General features: G+C 35.2%; 1 protein-coding gene across 1 annotated transcript in view; it reads right to left on the bottom strand.

Moving 5' to 3' along the window:
* Positions 1 to 24,786, bottom strand: part of Jupiter (microtubule-associated protein Jupiter) — a 44,875-nt gene that overhangs the window by 7,170 nt on the left and 12,919 nt on the right. The window contains exons 2-3 of the mRNA XM_011500150.1: positions 361 to 487; positions 75 to 315 (exon numbers count right to left, since the gene is read on the bottom strand). Of these exons, the coding sequence (XP_011498452.1) occupies positions 75 to 315; positions 361 to 487 (368 nt within the window). The remainder of the gene's footprint in view (positions 1 to 74; positions 316 to 360; positions 488 to 24,786) is intronic.

Below are 24,786 nucleotides of genomic sequence, written 5' to 3'. Positions count from 1 at the left end.
GCGAGGCTTGTTAAAGAAAGCTATTGTAATGAGGTGTCACGCTCTTGTTAATTGTTAATCGTCACGGTACGTACCGATTTCGCTGTCAACTCCATTGCCATTGATCGAGTAATCATAGTTGCTGCGGTCGACGTGATCCGCAGACTTATTCGGCTGTACGCCGGTGTAGTTAAAGGATATGTTGCTGCGCATATGATTTTTCGGGTTTGGGGTTGGGTCACCGTGAGGACCGAACAGTCGTGCGTGTGAATCTTTACCAGATTTTCTGCGCAGCGTCTCCACTTCGCTACTCCCATTGGACGAGGGTTGCTGCTGCTGGTGCTGCTGCTGGTGCTGCTGCTGCTGCTGCTGCTGCTGGGCCTGATCCCCGAAGAAGTTGGAGCCAAGCTGTGACCGATTGTAGTTTTGCTTGACGCGTCGGGGACTGTCGACCTCGTTACCGGAGCCGAAGATATCGCTGCTCCCGCCGCCAGGTGGCTTTAACACCCTGTAAAAGACCAATTGATCGATTAGTCGAACGGCTGGTTATTGGGATTGTTCCATTTGCCTAGGAATAAGGTTGGGATTAGCGCAAACGCCCGTGTTGCTGCTGGTTTTATGCGTTTGAGGGTGAGAAGTAGCTAATGGGGCCGTGGCTCGGTGACCATGACAAGGGCCCGGTGGTGGGCGGGGAGATGGGGATGGGTGATGGGGTGATTTAGGAGGAGGGGGAGAGGGGAGTGGGGGGAAGAGAGCTGGCGGAGAGAACAGATATAGGAAGCGCGCGTGCTTCACGACGGGATTAATGTCAAACTCGATAGTATCGTTGAGCCAAGTCGAATCGCCTTCACCCGATCAATCACGATCTCGTACAGCGAGCGCCTTCGACTTTACATTGAATTCCAAATGAGCATTGCTAAATGCCTTCGAGGCATTGTGGATCGAAACGATCCTTCTCATCTACATTCATTTAATTTCGTAAGTTCAATGCGTTGACTTTGAGGGTGATTTGAAATTAATTATTCCGATAAGAAGGAGCCCGAGCTTTCGAAATTCAATCATCGTAATCCCTATTTTTTACAACGGCTTTTTTTTGTTTGCATTCCTATTTACCATTTCTTGTTTATATTATTATCATTATTATCATTATCATCACGATGATGATGATGATGATGATGATGATGATGATGATGATGCTGATGATGATTATTATTATTATTATTACGTTAATAAAACCGTTTCGCTACAAAGCAAACAAAAAATCTATTATGTCTTGTAATTAAACTTAATGTAATCTTATTTATTTAATAAACTCATATTTTTTATGACTCCGTTGTGTTCGTTGTAGGCATTGTGTTAAAGTACCATAACAACTTGCGTATTTTTTCATAAATACTATTTAAGTTGGGCATAGAATGCGTCATGTCATGCATCTAAGAAACATCAGTCACAATATGTCAGATTGAATTACGATCGTAAGAGTTTATGAGAATTTTATACCAGCGAGATATCTACCTGTGCCAATGATCTTACCTTTCTCTTCTAGCGATTAAAGCTTTACCCCTCATGATGTAAATGAAGATTCGTGAAAAATATTCCTTGCGGGCAATGATAAAGTGCAATTGTCGCCAAATACCTATAATACTTGGCTAATAAATCGTAATAAATTAGCCGCAATCCCAAAGTGATCTTTATTCGTTATTTCACTTCCCTTGATGAAGCGTAAGAAGTAAGTTAGTTGGCCAGTGTTAGACTTATTCGTAACCGCTAAAACGCTGAGAAGTCGTTTCGCCAATAAATTATCCGACGTTAAAAATGAAAAATTTACGTGCAAAATAAAAAAAAAAAGGGCGTCGGATGGAAAGAACGCTAAAATTGTAAAATTGGAGAACGTATTTTCGTTCAAGTGCATCTCAATTGCCTCAACGACAGTCGCTTTAAAATTTATTACGTCAGGATGCTAAGCAGGAAGGACACATAGCCTACGATACGATGTCCTATCCCCAGCGCTATTAAACAAGCGAACATTTTATAAATCGACTTCTCGGTGGCGCTCGTGGAATCCCCCCCACCCGCCGTCGGCATCCCCGCGTCCACGTGTCTTACATCTGTCACAATCACGTCCAAGTCCAAAAAAGGGTCCAAGAGGGCTCGAAGGGCAAAAGGGTCGGCGCCCGTCCCCGCCGTACAAGCCTTCGCGCACTCGAGGGTCTCCAATTACGCAGAAGGCACACGCACCGATCGCCCTCGAGCTTATTCGAGTGCGCGTGGGTGCATATTCGGGCGTGTCGAAGGCGTTCATTAGCGAGTTTAACGATTTCCATTAGCGTCGCGTCGTCTCGTGCCGCAATTAGTCACGAAATCTGCAGCAATACGTCTGACTGCCTATTCTCCATCACTTGTTTTTTGTTATTACCGCGGCACGATCAAAGTGGCCTTTGCGCGCTTCTCCCGGTGCTTTTTTCATTATTTCGGATAAAGAGGAGAAGCGGTCGTCACGGTGAGCTCGCCGCGCATCATTTCGATTGTCTTGCGGGGCGCAATTACTTAAAAATTACGCGTTTGCTGCGCTATTGTAGTATATAATTTAAAGCGAGAGCTTGAGAGACTTTGAAATGTAAGCAGGATGATTTTACAGGGATTATGCGAAATTTCAAGAAAGGTGGTGCAGATATTTTGCCCGTTCTGTACTCTCCACTGAATACGTATTTTTCCAAGGAAAACATTTATAAAGGTGGAATTGAAAATTCGGTAATACGTACGTTCGGCGATATGTATTACGGATATTACTTATAGGCTTTATATTTTTTATCTTCATTCCTCTTTAATTCGGCAATTGATTAAAAAATAAAGCGCTATCTTAATTTCATACTAGGAATTATTATCATTTCATGGAGAAATCATTGAAGAATATGAAGATAACGTTTAGACGCGCTGCAAGTAAAGTTTGACATGCAATCAATTGCTTACTACACACGAGCACTGGCCACACACTTCCACACCTCCACACCTCCACACCTCCACACCTCCACACACACACACACCTCCACACATCCACACATCCACACACACACACTCTCTCTCTCTCTCTCTCTCTCTCTCTCTTTATTTTATGTCATAATTGAGATTTTAACGTCTCAGCTTACCGCTATCGTAAACTTTATCAATAACTTCTAGTAATTTATCGACTAAAAAGATCGATCCTCGTTTAAACAAAATTACTATCTTGTGCAGACCAGTTGATTTTTGTCACTTAAAAGCTCGCTATTTTAACGAAAAATTATTTTTAATTAATATCTCTCGGTTCATTTTTCTTAATATTTAATTGATATTCCCGTACGGAGAGAGAGAGAGAGAGAGAGAGAGAGAGAGAGAGAGAGAGAGATAGAGTTTAATAATGTTATATTTTTATACGAGCCTCGTATATCTTTGGATCATTGATTTATGAAAAATTCGACGATTAGAGTCTTCGAATCGATATACTTAATTTTGCACTTTTAGATTCATTTTATTTATCTAATTAGCTAAAAGTAGAGAATGTTGAGCAACCAAATATTACACAAATTAACTTTCATCCGTATGAGAGGGATTTTCATTTTATCATTAAGATTACATTTTATCTTTCAAGATACGTTCTACAGATTTATTTAACGAGTAATACATATTTATAATCACATTAAAACGAATCTTTAATTCTAACGTGATATGAAAAAAAGTTTTTATTTGCATAAATTGAATGCCTTGTCTCGGATTAAGACGTCTAACGTCCCATACTTTTATTGCATTTGCGAAAAATATTTTGCACAAGCCTCGCTCAACGGCGAATGAAGTTACATCTTCTTGCACGATGGTGGAATACAAAATCAATCCCACCCCGCCAGAGCGACTCGTTTGTGTATAAATTAAGCAAGGGTAATTGCAAAGACGATTCCGATGCCCGATTGTTTTGTCCCTCCAACAGTTCATTGTTAATTGTTTGCTTGCTTGCGCTCTAGAGCGATAGTAATTGTTATCTTTTGCTTGAGCTCCTGCCGCTGCCACCGCCACCGCACCGGAAGTGTTAACCGCAACGGGAAGCGCGCCCAGAAAGTCGAGCATTTTTCTTCCTTCGCTGATAGTCCATTTACAATATAATGCAATAAATTTAGCAAGTTAATAAATCTCTGTCATTTCCATTGTACCTAAATTATACGTGACCTGAGTGAAATTATGCACCTGTAATGATTTTCTTTTTTTCGTTTTTTTTTTCTTTTCTTTTCTTTTTTTTTTAACATACACACTATCAGATGAAATACTATATATTACAACTTTTTTCAATTTACCGTAAATAATTGCTGGGTATAACAATCGTGATAACAGTTCATCAGCATCGAATATATTATATTTTTAGGTGAAAAATTCGGCGGGCATTGTTATTTAAATTTATTTAAATAAAATTATTTATTAAATAATTACTTTATTATATGTAGCTCTTAACGTTAATTTCACTATGGACTGCGAAACGCATTTGTATATTAAAATATCTTTGACTGCCGATTGCATTAATATCGGTTTAACGTTGATAAGTGTAGCCAGTGAGAAATTCATATCACTTTAGCGACAAATGATTTTACCGTATAAAACATACATTCCGGAATATTTCACTTTCTATGTTTTTTTCTTCTGGTTTTTTTTTTTTTTTTTTTTTTTTTTTTTTTTTTTTTTTTTTTCGTAGACTTTGAGGGTATGCTTCTGTGGTGATTATCAATTGACTCAGCAATAATATTGAAATGATAAAAGTAAAGAGTCGATGAGAAATTTTTGAGAAATTGCTCATCTTTCTTACGGATCAACTATCGTATTAAGAAAATCTCGGTCAGGCACTATTAAGGGCTACGTCATCGGTGTCTCATGCGATCTGCCACGTCTCCCTAGTAAACATCAAAAAGCCAAGATTGCAATTACATAAAGGACGTGATAAAACGTATCGTCCGCTCGTGCAAAATATCTGCTCTTGATGCAGTTGAATTATCAAGGGTAAAAAAGGCCGCTACTTGGCTGCGCAACATCAGCTTCAAGAATTTCTCGTCGCCTCTATAAATAATCGTGGCGGCGTAGACTTTCTTTTGGCTCTTAACGGTTAAATTTCATCTTCTTATTCTATTTAAGTCGTGTACTTCTTTGCTTATTGTTCGACCGATACAATTCTCTTTTTATACATTTATATATCCACGTATAAATAGGCTAGTCAAGCTAAAATTGCCGACAGAAATCTCTCTTGTTCCTTTTATTGAAACGGAGATTATTTTCGTGACGTACTAGTAATTTTTAGAAGCAATTTTTTGGAATCTTATATGGAGTTTAAAGAAGCCGAATGAAGTTATTTTTAAAATTTTTATATCCGTGGAAGAAAATTTTGGGCACTTTCATCCCATTAAGTGATATTTATGAAAGTAACCAAATCGTATTAAACGGATCCAGTTATGACCAATTCATCTCCTGATTTCAATGTAAATAACATGTAGCTTACTTTACTCGAACAATTCATAATAAATCTTACTTTTGTCATGTAATAATGGCAATAAATAGCCTAGTTACATTTAATAGGCGTATATTAATAGGCATACCTAAATTTCTAAATAATTTTCTTAACAAATTTGTCTTAAAGCGATCGCGTAATTTTTTAATGGTATTATGTAAGTGGTGTTGTTGATCTTAAGAATAGTTTGTTCCTATCATTTCATCACTTGCATCGGCTTTTATTATTCATTAAAAACAAAACAAACAAACAAAAAACGAAGAAAAAAAAACGAAAAAAAACGAATTCAATAAGCACAAGGTAGTTCTAGAGCTAGGCATTGAATAAATTAAGTAATTAATTTCTTTTATTATTATTTAAGGTCCATATAGAATATTTTCATACACTTTCAATTATTCACTATAAGTGGTGTTTATTTATTTATAAATAATTCCGACTTTCCAAAAACTATAAGTAGATTCTATTTTCAATTCATACAAATTCTGAAATAAATTATCGATATAATTTTTATTTATTTATTTATTTATTTATTATTAGTTATTTATTATTATTTTTATTTATTTATTTATTTATTTATTTTTTTTTTTTTTTGCAAATTATTGACTAAATATCAATAGGCCGTTTGGGCATCTCTAAATATTTAACAACATTTGAAAAATCAGAAATTGTGCTGCATATCTTTTGTTTAATAATAATTCGATATTTTCAATAAAAGTGCTGAATATTTAAATTGAAAATGTTTAATTTTATAATAATACTAAATTGTAATATCACAGTACATACGCATATTTTCATATATTTCCTTAACTAACGCTTATAAAATCTTATAAAAAACGACGGTATAAAGCGTACAATCGCTATAATATGTATAAAATAAAATGATGTTAATACAAATGTTGTTTTTAATTGTTGTAATTGCAAGTTTTTTGGCCGTTAAGTATTTCATAACTTAAGTATCATTCTTCATTTCAACAGGTCTGTTCAATGATTAAAATTTCTCTCTTTCTCTTTAACCTAATACACGCACACGCGCACATTAGCCGTACACATGACATATTTTAAGATATACTAAAGTTTGGAAAAGTGAGATAAATATCGTATGGATGCGGCAGAGCGTGGAGCCGAAAGTCCAGATGAAATCTCAGAAGGCAACATCGTCGTGATGCGGTCATGGTCGACTCGCTTTTCTTGCGGCGATGCACCAACGTTGGCGATTGCATTATAATGCACAGAGTGAAGGCAAGAGAAAAAATAGAGACGTTCTCATATATTCGGAGTTAAAGAGAGAGAGAGACAGAGACAGAGACAGAGACAGAGAGAGAGAGAGAGAGAGAGTGCGCTCACTGACATACGGTCAGAGAATTTTACGAGTCACTCATGGTTATTATAATGAAAAGGGGTTGCCCCCAGCTCATGCTGCTGCATTTTAATATCAATTCGAGAAATTCAATTACTCTTTTTTATCCATTTCGAAACGGAGTATTATTCATGTATATAGTTAAGTAATAATTAACGATATAATGATGATTATTAAAGGATTGTGATAGCTGTAGGCGCGATCGTGTGGAAATCGCTTCTCGTCGATTTGGCCCATCTAACTTTCTTCTAATCAACCAATGACTTGCGCTAAGCCCTTCAAAAGTTAAATTAATAACATTCGTTAATAGGATGACATATTAAAAATTTATCTGAACAGATTGTTCAAAGACAAGGTCTATTCATAAATAACAAATGCTAATAAATAATACAATGTGACATTTAATTTTTTAATAACAAACGAGCATTTGCCATATTAAATGTTCAAAAGAAATTACGCGCTATTTCCAATTGCATTATGATTATATATCGACACACGAGTCACCATAATCGAATCTCTCGTTCTCTGTCTATTCTAATAAAATAAAATACCCATCGATCGCGTGCATGCAAATGCTACCACCAGACCAAAAGCTTCCTCGACTCACGTGTCGCCAATTTACCGATATTATATCCAATCCTTCATTCTTTTCTCGGTTATAATTTACAAAGTCCTAAAGAATAAAAGAGGACATTTCGTCATTTTAACGACATTTCATGTCACCGATGCTTTAAATAAATACAAATGGCAGTAAATGAGAATAGGGTCGTACCAACGTGATCAAGCATGGCACGACCTTCCTTATCCCTTTCCATTCGACTGTCATTCCTTTATAAAAACATTATATTCTACTCGAGCACATTCAATACAATAGTCTCGCGACTCTCCCGATTCATCCGATTCGCCCGTTCACACGTGCACTTGTGAAATCAGTAGCGTAGCGATTTGTTGCGAGTTCGCACTCACAATAATAGGATGGCCTTCAATTATTCGAAAAATAATCGTTTCTCTAGTTACATGCTTTTTAGCCGGGGGAGTCGAGACGATCCATGTGCAGAAAAATTAATCGAGTAATCGAGCATTTGGATATTAACGGGACGGGAGACTACTGAAAATAAAATAATAATAAATGCGCGCACGGTTTGAATAAGATAGACGTCTAGTGCGTTGAATAGAATGGAATTGGGACAGAAACAGGATGTGGCATTTCTAAGATAAAAGCTGCTATTTATGATGATGTTGAAGCCGAGCTTTACCATTGTACAAGAGAAAGCAGCAATTTTTCCTCGCTACCTTATTTTTATTAATCGACAATTCGTTAGAATCAATAGTAATTTGTCATTTTAACATCCTCTATGTTTCAGCAAAAGAGATATATCATGTTTATTTTAAATTCTTAGTAATCGTGAAAATTGGTACAAGTCGTATTATTACAACATGCTCGCGGCTTATATCAACGAAATGGAATAAACATTATTTAGTTGAATTTTCATTATCGATAATATGCTTATTATTATCTATTTGGAACAATACAATGTTAATTTACTGAATGAAAAATAAATTTCTTACAAGTCCAATCTCTATTAAATTAATCTACTAAATATAAACTATAAAAGATCTCGGCAATTTTACACATGTGATACTAATGGCAATCATTTTTTTATAAACAAATATGCACATATTATTTACTAAGAATTTAACTTTTTATCACATAATTTTCTTAATATTCTTAATACTGCAAAACATTAGTGTACTTGCATAACATAGTTAAAGCGCCTAAATCAATGAACTATTTATACGCATGTACGAGTATACATGAGCATTTTAGTTTGTTTTCTTGTCTCTAATTACTAACCGATCGATTATTCATCGTATCGGGAGCAATCGTCTCTAAATCGTTTGGGAAAAAAAGCCTTAAAGTATTTATGCACAATCGTATTTAAAAAACAAAGTCTGCCTCGATGGTAAGCAAAAGGAAATAAGTATTTTAAAGCAATGAGAGAAACTCCTCGAGCTTTTTATGTTAACGTGCGCATGGAAGTGTCGAAACGGCCAAGGCGCGCGCACGTCCGGCTGATTAATGCGAGCTCGTTCGATCACCGCATGAACGAAGAGAGCTTAAGTTCAATATCTCCTACGATCTATAAATCCTGACCGACGATACGCCCCGGGCAATAATAAACGTCCGTCTGGTCGCCCCTTAAAATCAAGATGGAGATTTAAGGCGCGGGCGAACGTAAATTCGCGAGGCGGTGCACGAAAAATCGACTGGCGCGTCCTTCCAAGTCGCGCGACGCGTCGTCGCAATTAACCGGGTACCGAGCCGAAGAGGCGTCCGTCCATTCTTGAAAGCTTGTCATCTTCGGCCGACATTATGCCTCTCGACACACCCATGCCTCGACTTCCTCCTCCTTCTCGTCTTTATGGCGCTGGAAAAGAGAAAGAGGGAATACCTTGGCGGGGTCACACTCGCGGTATTCCTGTTTGCTCACGCGCGCGCGTATGTGTGCGCCCTTCTATCTATATATTATATTGTATTGTAATATATATATATATATATATATATATATATATATTATTTGCGCCCGAGACTTTTCTCACCGAGAGCTTCGTATAGCTTACATTTTTATATTTCATTATTCACGGGCATTTCCTTTTCTCCTTTTCTTGTTTTTCTTTGTTTTTTTTTGTTTTTCTTTGTTTTTTGTTTTTTGTTTTTTGCTTTTGCGTTTGCGCTCGCCCGTTTTCCAGTGGTTTTTGCGCTCGACGTTGTCCATACTGCCATTTGAACCTAGTTGCCTTATTTATTCGTTCCGATATGACCGACGGGAGCGAGATATTGAGAATAACAGCGAGAAATAACATCGAGAGAACATTGATCTTGATTTGGAGATCATAATTGCAGTTTTGAAAATCATAATAAAACTACAATCACGATAATATCTGCCACGTTGTTGATATTACGTGCAAACGATGTGCCATTAATAAAAACTGTTATTATAAGCAGATGATACGATTCAATAATACCATAAATTCAATATTTACAATGTTTAATTATAAATATAAATTGAAAATAATTGGTTTTTGATTGGTGACGCTTGTCAATTAATTAAAAGCCGAGAATGCCAAACGCATATAAAGAATTGTCTGTATGAAGCTTTTTAGCGATGAACCGATATGCTTGCAATAGTAATATAATAATAGTATTAATGATAAGAACGACGATAATAATCATTTAAAATGCATTAGGATTTTACTCCGAATACTCTTCTGGAAACAGATATTTGCCCTTAAGTGGAGACGTTTCTGGCTGTAACTACATAATATACAACGACAAATTGATTTCGATAACATTAACTGTACGTACTTATAATGGTAGGTTATGCATACACAGAGAAAAAGAACTGAATTTTATTACCAAAGCAGAGATTGTATCATGCAAGATCGTAAATAAAATTTTCAAGGCATACATAAGAAGTAATGCTCGCATGTTAAATATTTGATGGCGTATTATTGATTCAAAGAACACTTTATTTAATAAATTTTATCTCACAATTGTTAAACAGCGTATACAAATATATATATATATATATTAAATAATTATCCTTTAAACAATAGTGAGACATTTTCAAATAAATTCACTTGTTATATATGAAATTTTTTACATTAAATAATTATTATTTATAGAAAATGACTTATTAATAAGGTAATATAATGTTTCTAGATTATGTAATTTTCTTCCGTGTAACGCGATGATAATAGAGAATCTAATAGTACACTAAGGATATATTTAAATATTTCTGTCCCACTCCTGAAAATATTCCTAAATATATACACGGGCGCGCGCATAAGATTATGAGCGCTAGAATTATTTTTGCAACTTATTAATATATTATGCCAAATTAAAATCCTAAACGAGCGTAATCTCATCTATTAACATAATTTTAATCGTCTATTTCAACCTGTACTCCAAAAGAATGAAAATAAGGCGTAATTACAATCGATTAACTATTTCAACCTTGTTTGTACGCGGTTATCAATTTATTTATCCTATCGGATCGGCATTCAGTATCTAATCAATCTAACCTAACGATCCCCTCTCTCCCATGATAAATGAAGAGGTGCCGGGACAAAACACCTCATAGTCGGGGCTCATTGTCACGATGCCAGAAGAAGCATCGCTTCCCAGCTCTAAAGAAAGATCTGCCGCGAGATTCCGCGAATGAGAGGCGGAAAAGTTAGCGACGATTTCTTCTTGGTTCGGGCGGCGCTCGATCGGAGGAGACGGCGACACGTGGTGAGCGCGCAGTTGGAGATGATTTATTATCGGCGGATTTTTTCTTCTTCTTCTTTTTTTCTTTCTCTTATTCTTTTTCTTTTTTCTTTTTCTTTTTCTTTTTCTTTTTCTTTTTCTTTTTTTATCAATTTCCCGTGGGAGTTGGACGTTTCTCGAGTTATGCGATGAAAATTATTACGACGTTTACGGCCCCTTTTCTCATCATTGTTCTAAAGTGCGAGATTTACGGGGAGAGGTTGTAGTTTTATTTATACACATTACAATGTGTATAAATGTGGGTATCGATCAGTTTTCAAAATAATAATACTTCCGTATTACGGCAGACTGCATTCGCCATCTCGATTCGAGCGTTTCTATTTACCGTTTCAACGCGGTACATAGCCGTTTCGCGTCTTACATTTATTTAGGTAAAAAGATCCTCTTATGACTTAGCGACTTTCTCTCGGCGGCCGAAAATATTTATTACTCGAACGAGTGCGTAAAATTCGAATAATTGATATTTCATAGCGCGGGAAAGCGCAATTATTCAATTATCCACACAACTGTAATCTATTTGGCTAAGTATGTTTTCCTTCGGGTAAATAGTGTAGTTTACAATATGAAGAAAAAAGAGAAAATATTAAAATTTTATTTCAATGTAGTAGGCCAAGACATTGTGCATAGTACTGTCATTGGATTCGTTAGAGCGGTCATTGTAAAAATCCGCAATGTAAAAAAATATAATTATCATTTAATAGAATAAATATCGGCGGTAGGCAGACAATTCCTTCATTTAATAGGATATTTATTGTTTAACCAGGATTTTTGCTGGTTAGACTTTGATTGGTATGTTTGTACAAGGAAAATCAATATGCTTTATTTTTGTCAACGCCTCTATGATTCTATGCACTAATCAAGTGATAATTTAAAATTTTAGTCGATCTCCTAGTAAATTATTCGTAAAGATGTTTATCCATCAAATCCTTAGCAGATATAAGGAAAAATAAAGCGAGTTCAACGTTAATTATAGATTAATGAAGCGAAAAGAAACTAAAATAATGAACTATAATAAGGTAAAGATTAATGGGTTCACCTTTACCTTTTGCTAAAACATTGTCGACGCTCGTTCGCTGATGCATTAGCAACACCTTCATCGTTTTATTACAATTTTAATTGGCGATTAACTTACGAGTCCATTTATTCCAGTTATCCATTATCAATGCTGTTTGGAAAAAGGAAAAAAGAAAGTATAATGAGATTATCGAGTTTGTTGGCATACGAAACAAAAAATCTTCGGCTATCTTGTCAAAGGCTTGACACACGTTCGATTGTACATTCTCAATGAAGCTTTTCTCTTCTCGAGTGGTGCAACGAACAACCGTTCCTTTGATCCGCTCTCGGATTAAACAAAAAAAAAACAAAAAAAAAACAAAAACACAAAACGAAAAAAAAAAAATAACAAAAAAAAAAAAAAAACTAAAAAAAAACAAAAAAAAAACAAAAACACAAAACGAAAAAAAAAAATAACAAAAAAAAAAAACTAAAAAAAAACAACAAAAAAATTACATCTGGCATACCTTTTGATTCAAGTAAATCGATCATCCTTATCCCATTAAATTGAATAGATAAACGGATAAATCTCGCGATGAAGATTGAAATTCTGGTCTTTTAGCGTGCGTGTGCGCGCGTGTTTTTATCCACGCGCGGAACTGCAGCAGATCAACGTAATCTGATCTCGACTTTGAAAGGAGGCGCGTCATGTAGAATACACTTTCACCGTTTATCAATAGTACAACGGCGTTCTATTGCAATTGTCAATGGCGTTGAATGCATGGCCGATTGCAATAATCGAAGACCATTAGCCTAATTTTGAAAATGTTCATCGTACCTGTTTCAATCAATGCCATGAGAGAAGAGAGAATGCTTTAACCGATAGAATGTGTTAAGAAAAAAGGGGATTAAAAAATACTTGACCAGTCAATACTTTGAGCAATATTATTGCAATAATAAAGTATTATAAAATCACGGCTGAATGAAAAAGGCCAACATACGAGTATACGCATGAGGAAGTGTGATAAAGGAAAGAGGGAGGAATATAAGCATATTTGGGACATTTTAGCGTTAATTTAATGAGCACTTTACGTCGCAATGAGAAGCGGTGATAAACTTTCATACATATTAAAATAATGACTCTAATAAAATTTGTTATTAAATTCGTAAGCCTATTTTAGCAAAGACTTTTAAAATACTTAATATTATAAAAGAGGAAGAATTTCGCCAATTTCGTCAATTGTAAGCAACAAGTTATTAATTTTGATGATACATTATTCCTTGTCAAGTCTTTTGATTGTTTTACATTATATTTTGCAAATTGTAATAAAATGCATATGTATTGGGAATGGTATTGTAGAAACAATAGTGGTATACAAGGCTTTTAATTTGGTCAAACTTATATGAAAGCAATTTTCGAAAAGCTTCGGCTGGGACGGGTATTTGAAAAAAAAAAACAAAAAAAAACTCTATAATTATCCATCAGATTGGATCGAAAGAACTATGGCCTCGTATTTACACGCACAAAATTTTCGTCTCTTTTTCCCCCTCCCATTTACACGTAGTCAACGATCTGATAAAAACAAAAATTGCCAGGATTACTAAGCTAATAGCACGTCCGGCGCGACAAGCGCGTACGGCTTTTCCTCTCGGCACCGGTTTCTCGCACATTCTAACACGAAACTCAATTACTTTTCCAGGTACATACGCATAACTACGAACAATCAGTCCTTCGTCATGCTTCCGTTGCATTTATAAATACGCAAAACGAGACACGATCAGTTGCGAATATGAGACACGGGCAAATTCCATTATAAAACAGTTGCCTATTGGTCTAATTTGCATGAAAATCGAAATTGACTTCTATCGATTATTTCACATATACTATGCAACATATAACCAATAATCTATAATTGCATTGATAATTGTTTTTAATTCGAATTGAATAAACACTAACAATTGTGGTATTTTTTCCCGTATTTTTTTGTTTTCTTTGTTTTCGTTCTCTTTACAAATGAGAGTTCAAATTGAGTAGTCGACTTGAAAAGCTTGATAACACTTGATAATCCTACACGATAAACAGTACAAATAAATTATTTAATTTTACCTTTACATACGCGCAAACACATATATATCGTATTAAAATTATCTTAAATTGTGCCATGAAATTATTGTGTATTTATTTCGTAAGGTAGTGTCCCTTTTCTGCAGCTTGGCAACTCGTCGTTGGTTTGCTGATAACGGATGCGAACTTCGATTCGAGAAAGGTATATTTCTATATACATAAATAGTCACGGCTATCCGATCGGATCTACGTGTAGGTGTGATGAGCCCATACTCGTAAACATAAGCATTAAAAATACATGTATATTTCTTCGAAGTAAAATATTTCAATGATAAAATTGTCTTCCATTTGGATCGACGGAAGCAAACTGCGGGGTAGAAATAATAACGCGATAAAAAGTAAAAATAAAAATCAAAGTATTAAGGCTATATGTGTGGAATGTTGGTATGTATTAAATCAAGACAAGGGCTATGCATGCATCTATCTCACTGCGTTTCACAAAATTCAGAAAATCAATTTATAGCTAAATACTTTGGATAATTGTTAAACTTTTATTATTTTTATTTTTTTTCTTACAAAGAAATCCATTGACAAAGCTTGAAAATTGTTGCTTTTATGTACAAGGGAATAATAAATAATGTAGTGGTGCGCTAAGAAGTTTTCTTAATAATTAAGCAATACTAAGATCAGCAAGAAATCAAATAATATGATTATTCATCCAAGCAGGCCAGACATTTTAAATGCAATTGATTAAAGGTGATGAAATAAACCTACTCGGTGTTTCAGCACTGCGATATCCTTGCTTTCCGATTGTGCTTCGATAAAGAGAAAAAACAAAAACAAAAACTAACTAGTTTTACGAAGAACGATGAAAATATAAAATTTTTTATGACTCGAAGACTTGGAGCAAAATTGGCGTCAACTCTTATAAAAGCGCCTCGATTGCAAAAGTGAGTAGCTCAAGCGCAGTTTCGTCCGACGATATACTCTCCTATACTCCATCCCCACGTTTCTTGGCCCTAGGCTTTCCGAGATTCGAGAGCCAGAGCAGCTGCTTCCGTGCCGTTTCCGCTCCTGTGCTGAGAGGAGACACGTCAGCGGGGGGGGGCGGAGAACGAAGAGTCGGTGTATAGTATTAGTTTGGATGGGGAGGGGAGGTGAGGGTTCGAGGAGATCCGCCCGTGTCAAATTGGGCGCGCGCTTATGCTCGACTGGCGGCGTTCGAGCCCGACGACGAGTCAATGAACTCGACTAGAGGCCTATAGACATTTTCGCTTCTACCAACGGAATGAGAGGTTAGCAGTACGAGAGGAGGAGGAGGAGGAGGAGGAGAAGGAGGAGGGGGAGAACGATCGATTCCCGGGAATATCGGCCCCTTGATTATTTCCGCCATCGCGACGCGTATTTTAAATGGTGAACTACGGGCGTACCTACCTACGGTATTATAAATCGCGTTGCCAAGTACCGAATAAGACATGTGAAACTCGCGGTAACCCGAGTCACGTCTTCATTATGCATCTATATTTATATATCTGATTTACAAGTTGCCTTGAGAAATGAGTGCAAAGTCGTCGTCACTGTGAACATTATTGATCAATAGCTATATCCGAGAAATTACAAGCTCACTTTTGTTTCTCATCAATCTTTTTTTGTCTTGTTCGGTGTTTGTTTGGCTTTATTACGGGGTCAAAAGTCTTAACGAGCAATCGTGCATTGGCTCGGGATACATGTCTCGACGTTCCTTATTGCACACTGATCGAGCAAGCAAACGTTTGTACTTATCGAGTATTCTAAGTCACGGTAGGCTTTTTCAATTTCGGATTATCCAACAGCCTTCCACCAACAAATTCAGAATGAATATAAAGGACGCGTATAAACATTAGTTGAGCTCATTATTCGAGGGCATAGACATTATTATTAAACAACATTGGCTTGTCGTTTTCAAAGGGAAATACAATTTATTCGTTTAAATATCTTTACAATCCTTCACTCTCAATTGGTATTAATAGCAAGATTTTTACGAGAACTTTTAATAAAATTTAGATAATTTATGCCCGGCGATGCTCAAATATACGTACATTTAAATAATGTATTTAATTTGCATATAAATAATATCAATTGATGATATACGGTGGAATATTAAAAATGCTGCATAAAAGTGCTTACAGAATTTGCAAATTTTATGAAATAATTCATTGTAATCTCGCGCCTTCCGATTTAATGAACTTTTTTTTTGTTTATATCTATAAAAGCACGTAGTGGTAAATTATCGACTCGAGACGTAAATCTACAACAAGGTATTACAACTGAATCTCATTCATTAATAATATGAATATTAAGTGTATTTTTTATAAATATGATAATTTTCGTGCCTTATCTATCGTATCGTGGATCAAACTACGATGTACAGTCTTGAATCTGATGTTTCGTCGAATAATTAAAATCTAATAAACAACGAAACGGACACCGTGGTCCATTTTATAGAAGTAGATATTCCGAATAACCGGCTGTTGAAAGAGATCGTACACTTCTATTGTATTTACGAATAAGATTGGAAAAAAAAAAGAAAAAAGAAAAACCTGCTCGGTAATCGGTTGGGATAAACCGCATCTCGCATTATATTATAATACGCTGCCCGTAGAACAAATAAATGAAATTTCGCTCATGAATATTCAAGGGGACACGTGCATCGAATATCGCTCACTTACCGTTCTGATAATTCCGCTTGAATTTTTAAAATAATCTAAATCCTAATTAAGATAAATGTCGATGAAGGTGAGGAATTGTATGGAACGAGGCTGTAAAAACCGAGGCGAGAAAGTGGAGGAGCCGCGACGGGAAAATCCTTTTTCAGGCCGAGTCGCGGCATGGCATAAGCAGATGGCGCATCGTCTCGGCGTCATCCGGAATCGCGAAAGACGATATTCCGCAAGCGGTAGGAGTCTATGCGCAGTCACGTTTCGGCGCGCGCCAAATATCGCCTTACCCCAATTACGTAACGTGTGTACACTGCCCACCCAGTCCCCCGTGCCACTAACTATTGCTGCGACGCGATACACCTGAATCCTTAGAGGTCCTTGAACGTCGGGAGGAACGAGAAACGGGAAATGAGAAGTCGAATTGGCGAATGATCGGCAGCGCTGTCATTGTACCGGCGATGCAGTTAACCTTGACGTTGCAAATACACGAGAGGCATTTCATCGTGGTAGTCGAGAGCGCATTGAATAAGTAAAAATTCCTATATTTTATTATTGCCCGATGGCGTAGCGAGTGTCATGGCTTATAAATCACGAGCGTACATCCCTTCTAATTGATCGCCATAAATAATATTTCCAAGCCATGAAAGAGGCCCCAGCTATTTATCTTTATTATCAGGTCCTGAGCTACGTTAAAGATCTTGATTTCGTTGACAGTGCACTCGATCTCCATTTCTAAAGTAAATTAGCTTTTATATTGATCTATCTGCGTCAATGGCGATGAGCTTGCTATTAACAATTTCAAATTTGATTCCGAAAGATCGATAGGTGGATCGGTGTCGTTAGACTAGCATATATAGTGTATTAATACATCGCGTATATTTAAATTTTAAATAATATTAAAAAATAACTTTGTTAAAAACACAATCATAAATAAATAAATAAATAAATAAATAAGTAAATAATAATGGATGATGAAATCTATAATCAATATGAGTCTTGTATTTCATATTATTATGCCTTAGTCTCTCATGCGAATCATTATTCTTACTACTTAACATGCAAGGAAATTATTTTGATTATTTATAATATCTTACATCTTTGTAATTTCTAGATTTTAATAATGCAATGAATAAAGCATCTCAATAGAAGAAGATAAGTTAAATTTTAACGTAAATCGTGTTTATTAATTAAGTTAAGATTTTTCATTTATTTATTTTTCTTTTTCTTTTTTATTCTTTTCATGATTGATTATTGTTCAGATTTTATATCTATTACCCGACCTGTAGACTATTTTGTTATTGCTTTCTAATGAAAATTTCAACGTCAAATTAGCAAGAAAATTCTAAATGGAATATAAGCTTAGCTTTGCCAGTAATTAATCTTCTTGTCTTATTAAAATTGCCATTTAAGAGAGCCATGTAATAAATAAACGATTTTTCCGTTTCACATAGATACGAGAGACGAGAGAATCCTTTTCCTTTTATTATACGAACAAGCAATTATAAAACAGTTACAACACTTAAATCGCTATTAAGACCTTGGGATTATTTGTAAATTTAGATTAAGATAGAATGAGACGCCAGGGAAATATTGTAGGGCATGCGGAAAAGCGAGGCGAGTATTATAAACATCGTTGAAATAATTCTGCCAGCACGATCCAATGGAGTATCCGAGCCGAGCGCACAAGGAAACCCGGACAATACGCGCAGGCCGCAAATGAGCCAAGGGGGGGGGGGGGGTGGAGCGAGAACAGGCTCGGGAATACGAGAAGAAACATCCCTCGCAGGACGGCTTTGTCTACTATGCCATCTTGTTATCGGGTTGGCTTTTTTCTCGGCTCGCGGGGCTTCCATCGTGCACGGGTGTAACACCTCGGCGAAGGGGGCGAAAGTCGAGAAGACGTCCGTGCGATGAGCGGATTTGGGGAGGCGGGAGACGGAAAACCAACCGAAGCTACAAAAGCGTCCTCGGATAACTTATGCGAGCTTACGTATCGCGTGTTTATGATATTACCGACAGCTGCATGCACTTTTTTAAAAAGACTCCCGCCCCATCTCTCTCTCTCTCTCTCTCTCTCTCTCTCACACACACACTCTCTCACTCTCTCTCACACACTCTCTTAAGAGGAATGCTATTGAAGCACTCGGACGAAATATGTTGGAAATTTTATGTTTCGTACATCTGGAGGTAGAATGTTTAGAATAAATAAGAATGGCATTACCGATCGTTTTATTGAATTTTTCCCGTTGCTTGAAACTTTTTATATAATTACTTATTTATTGTTTTTAAACATTAGCATCAATGACATTACGATGTGTTGAAAGAAATTATTATTCGTTTGTTTAATTATAGCTAATGTAGCCTGAAAATTCGATCCAAAGTAAATAACCATTAATAAAGTTTGTATAGAATAATTTATAACATTTATTATCGTAGAGAAAATAATAACTTTCCTCGTAATTTAAGTTTTAATGACGTTTGTCACTATAAGTGCAGGCCCGTTAATGTTTACTGATTTATTAGCGTGATTGGAAAAGGTCAATTATTTCATTAAAAATTTGTAGAGAAAATTAATGTGCTTAACGTAATGCAATTACTAAAGATTAGAAAAGCTATAATAATCGTAAACCAATAAAAAATAAATAAATATATATATATGTAAAGAAAATTTAAAAAAATTAAAACTGCCGATTCAGGAGTAAAAAGGTGAATTGCTAATATCTTCCACGACGAGCTTTCAACAGCATTTAGTAATTCAATCATTTGGGCATTTGTGAGGTTTACCTTTTTCACAATTATTACAAAACTAATACAGACTTACTTTAATATTATTGATAATTGATGGGACGGATTGGATTTTTGGCCTTCTCGATGCAAGTATTAGTCAATTATTAGCGTGTAGGTAGCCGACAATCATTCCTCGTTTTCTTACTAACTTATTTGATAAGGACAACTTTTGACTATTATGGTTTCGCAATTTTGAGCCTATAACGCTCATAAAGTATTGTTGCAGATTAACAATCTCAGCAACTTGAATTACCGACATCTGCCTCAACAGACATATCTTATCATTTTCATATTTTTCCAATTGCATCGAACGATACTACCTTACTTTCTTAGCGTTTAAATGTTAAATTATACATTGTCAAATGACTCGCATTATCGATACATTTCAAAAATCTTTCACTATAAAGATAAATTTTCTTCGGAATTAATACTCGCCAAATGAGAGCGATGAAAACTATATTTCAAATGTCGTATAATAATTCACTTTCCACTATCAAAAATATATAGAATGAAGTTTATGTCGACAGTGCTTATCTCATTTGTACCATTTATCTGTCAACACTTGATATGTGAAATATTGTACTTTCTTATTAGCGTATAAAATGCTGACAACACAGCGGGCAATAAGCTCATTAGCACCAATTCCGCATAAATTGTATATCGGTTTCCTATAAGTATAAAATGGGCCGAGGCGCAGAAAACAATGTGAACTAGTATCAACTTTCACGAGCAATTTCAACGCTCCCAATTACCATGACTTGCCAAGCCATATAAGATCACTTATAAAATAACGCAGGACTAATTATTTCCCTAACCGTGCACGCGCAGCACAGCAGGAACGTACCCGAGTTCAGCCGATTATCCCATTTATCATCGAGGCGTCAAAATGACGAAGGGAAGAGCCGAGCGACGTACCTTTCTCCGCCATCGACATTAGAGGAAAGGTAGCGAAAAATGTGCCAGCTCCTGCTCCTGATGGAAAAAGTGAATGTAGGAAAGCTTGCGACGCATAAGACGCATAAAGCCAGGACACTTGTATTTACAACACAGACATACCGGAACAATGAGATCATTGTGAGGCTGAAATTTTTCGGCACTTACCAATTGCTTTTTCTCTTATGTGTTTTTATACGAGATCAAGGGGCGGGGGGAGGGGGGCGGGGGCCGGCGACAGCGATCAAAAAGTCATAAAGTCTAAAAGTCCCAATAGAGAAAAAAAAAAAAGAAAAAAAAGAAGAAAAAAAAGAAAAGAAAAAAGTAAAGAAAGAAGAAAAAACCATCGATATGATAAATCAAAGAATATTGTATATACAGAGAACTTCTAGGTCCATTTGAGCTTTAGATCCGATTATTTTTTGCCTATTCTTATCCGTCAATTATTTTCTTTTCTTTCAATTCTTTTCTTCAATTAAAAAATGGTATTTACAGAAGCTCACGAGATGCATCATTTTAAGAGTGTAAAAAGACGGTAGAAAGCCTGTGACGAGATAATGCTTAATAACGAAATAAAAAAATATCATTGAAAATTAATTATTAATTTTATTGCCCTTTAAATTTAACATTTTATTCGAGTTTAGAAGTGAGTATCGTATAATAAGTTTGCTCGTTGGTATTATTTGTACAAATAGGGTAAGAAGGAAGAGAAGTACATATTGATTAACGATAAGGATATATTTTTCTGCAATATTATATTCTACGTTATCTAATTTATGAAAATTTTCTTATCGCGAAAAATATTGATTGTATTAATCCGTTGAAGAAAAAAAGAGCAAAGCTCATAGCGATTATTTTCAGACATAAATATTTTATTATTACCTTATCGTCAAAATTACGGCATATTTACCTTCTACAACCTTTTTTAGTTTTCACGTTATGCTCAATTCATAGATTCCCGCTGTTCTTTCGGCTATTTATATCGAGCTAATTTATAGTAATGAACTTGGAATACCGATACATTTTTAATAACATACGATGCTGTTATTTTGACCTCAATTTTTAAGCTGATAAAGGCCATTAATAACGTCATTTTTCAATTTCTGCTCTAATACTTATGAAATATATTCGTATAAGTAAGATGTAGAAATTTTTTAATTTAATGTATTAACACTTCGTATAGAAGAATATTGCTACATTAAATTCCTAACATTAACTCTATTTTAGCAAAACGACAAATTCAACATAAACAATTATTTTATGCTTTTTTTTTCTTTTTTTTTTGCCAACGAAAGCCAAGATATTGTCATTAGCCCAACGCTTGTCTAGACGTCAACAGGTATAATATTATTTGGGCTTAAACACACACAAAGAAATTGAATGAAGAAAAACGGAAAAGAAAAAGAGGAGCATGCAAGTACAATAATCTTCCAATTAAAAGTTTCATGTATCAGAAGCACGAGCAATGCTCGTGTGCTTTTAACGCATATACGCAAATTTATGCATGTATGCAAAGAGACAGGATATGTAATTCAACATGAAAATCCGCCAACCACTCCTTATTATACCGTACTCTCCAATTTTATACGCGCAGCTAATTATTAGCCTCGGTACATGTACACACACACGCGCGCGCGCGTTCAGCTTGGTTTTCGACTTTCAATGCTCGGATCTTGGTTTCTTAAGATCTTAGGACTTTTTTTTATAATGTCGTTCTGCCCAGATAGTAACAATAGTTTAAACGAGGAGGCTACGAACGGATTGGAATATTTATTATTGCACATAAGCAGACACTATAGGTAGTAATTACATTTGCCTGTATTTCTAGTCGCGAGTGAGCGTGTGCGCGTACATATTTTTATAAGAGAAGATCCCGAGCACAGATAGTGATCTATTCAAAGTATATATATATATATATATATATATATATATATATATATATATATATTCGGATAGTAAAGTAAAACAATTTGTTTTATAGGGGAATTATCTACAGTTTTGTACAATTTGCTTAAAATACTTAAAATACTTATGATTTTTATAGGTATACTTAAGTACTTAACACAGTTCCAATGTATAATAATGAACGCGCGCACAGAGAGAGATATATATAAAATATATATATATATATATATATATATATATATATATATATATATATATATTCGGATAGTAAAGTAAAACAATTTGTTTTATAGGGGAATTATCTACAGTTTTGTACAATTTGCTTAAAATACTTAAAATACTTATGATTTTTATAGGTATACTTAAGTACTTAACACAGTTCCAATGTATAATAATGAATTTCTATTAATTCTCAATTAATGCATTTTAAAATTACTGGATATATAAATTTTATCGAACATAACGGCATTGCTTGGTTGAAAAGCTTACATTACACGACTTATAATCAATATTCAATAATCTATTTTTTCTTCTTCTACTTCTTCTTTTGTAGTATAGAATAACTTTACGGCAGACATTTATATTTATACGCAGACTTTTATAGTTACGATTATCCTTAATAAAATAAATAATAATAATAATAATAATAATAATAATAATAATAATAATAATAATAATAATGAAAAGGGAAAGAAAAAAAAATATATATATATATAATCATAATTTCATTACATTAATTATATGTTATTATGTAAATTTATATTCCGCTAATTGTACTAGCTTTAAACATTTTAACATACCGCGTCATTTGTAAAAGTCAACTTATTATATTTCTCTGTGAATCTAAAAGTCATTAATTACGCTAGAATCCTATAATATAGGAATACAAATAAATTCATCAATCAATGCATCAATTCCTTCATTTCACTTTCTTATAAACAACTCTTGTGCAGTTCCCTTCATTCATTGTAGCGCTTATATATTCACTATCTCCTATTCATCGCCTCTTTTTCTCATTGTATTGCATTTCACGCGTTGGCACGTATACAACACGCAGGATCTCAAGCATCAAAAGCGCAGGCAGTCAATTGTTCCGACAGATTCTATTCCAGTGGATCTGTTATAAAATTTTCCCGGTATGTTTTTTCATTTATTTACGGCTTTGCCCGATGTGGTATATTATATAGGCTTTCAAATTTATTAAAGTTGAGATAGAAAATTTACATTGAATCTGAGATCCGAAGAACAATAGATTATTTTTCTATCAAAAATATTTCCCTTCCATTCGTTTCACGAGTATTTTTGCGTTAGAGTCGAGGACGATTTATAATATCTAATGATATTATAAAAGTATAATTGACAATTTAATATTTGACTTTGTTTTTAATGAATCATACCTATTCCGCGGAACTGTGCCCATTATTACAATTGTACACTCGAAATTATGACACATTTTTATTCTTAATACGACGTATTGTATTCAGTGTGTTTTTCCCTCTCTTTTCATTGTAATATTATTCTACGTAAGTGGTTTCGGAAATTCATAATTAAATCTAATCTCATTGTAAGAAATTATAAATTTCTTATGCGAACGTTTCAATTCGTAATAACATTATAAATATTTTAATGCCGTAAATAATTTTTCAACTAGCCCCGTAGAAGCACCTGAATTTGCAGACTTTGTAAAACACTTAACTAACTTCCATGTTTTAGAAATTAAAGACTAATTATATAGAGGCGCGCTCGCGCACACACACACACACACACACACGCGCGCGCGCGCGCATTGTAAGATAACGAATAAAGTAATGTAGGTACATAGTAAAATATACAGCTGTGAATATCACATTACGTGAATCCCATTATTATAAATGTCTAATATAACCGATATCCCTTGCCTTTAAAATCCAAACTAACCCGCATGATAAAAAGTCACACACTACATCTTCCCTTTAAGCGTCAAACAAATGATCCACTACCAGTTGAAAAAGATAAATTATTCGCGCGTCAGTCGAGGCCAAAAGCGTAACGCTATTAATCGGCACGATTCACCGGCGATTCACCGGCGATTCACCGGCCGCTCTATTCTCACTTTGCTCGCGCTAAAACGGATGCCAGTCTGATAAGACGGAGGAAGGGAGCCCGGGGATACGGAGACCGGGAGCGGTACCACGAGAGAGTCACGCTTTCTAGGTAACCGAGCCTCTGCCACCCCGC

This window comes from Ceratosolen solmsi, unplaced genomic scaffold, assembly GCF_000503995.2.
Source record: "Ceratosolen solmsi marchali unplaced genomic scaffold, CerSol_1.0 scaffold41, whole genome shotgun sequence".
Taxonomy (NCBI): Eukaryota; Metazoa; Arthropoda; class Insecta; order Hymenoptera; family Agaonidae; genus Ceratosolen; species Ceratosolen solmsi.
The sequence above is the reverse complement of the archived record's forward strand: the minus strand, read 5'-3'. Positions and strand labels throughout refer to the sequence as shown.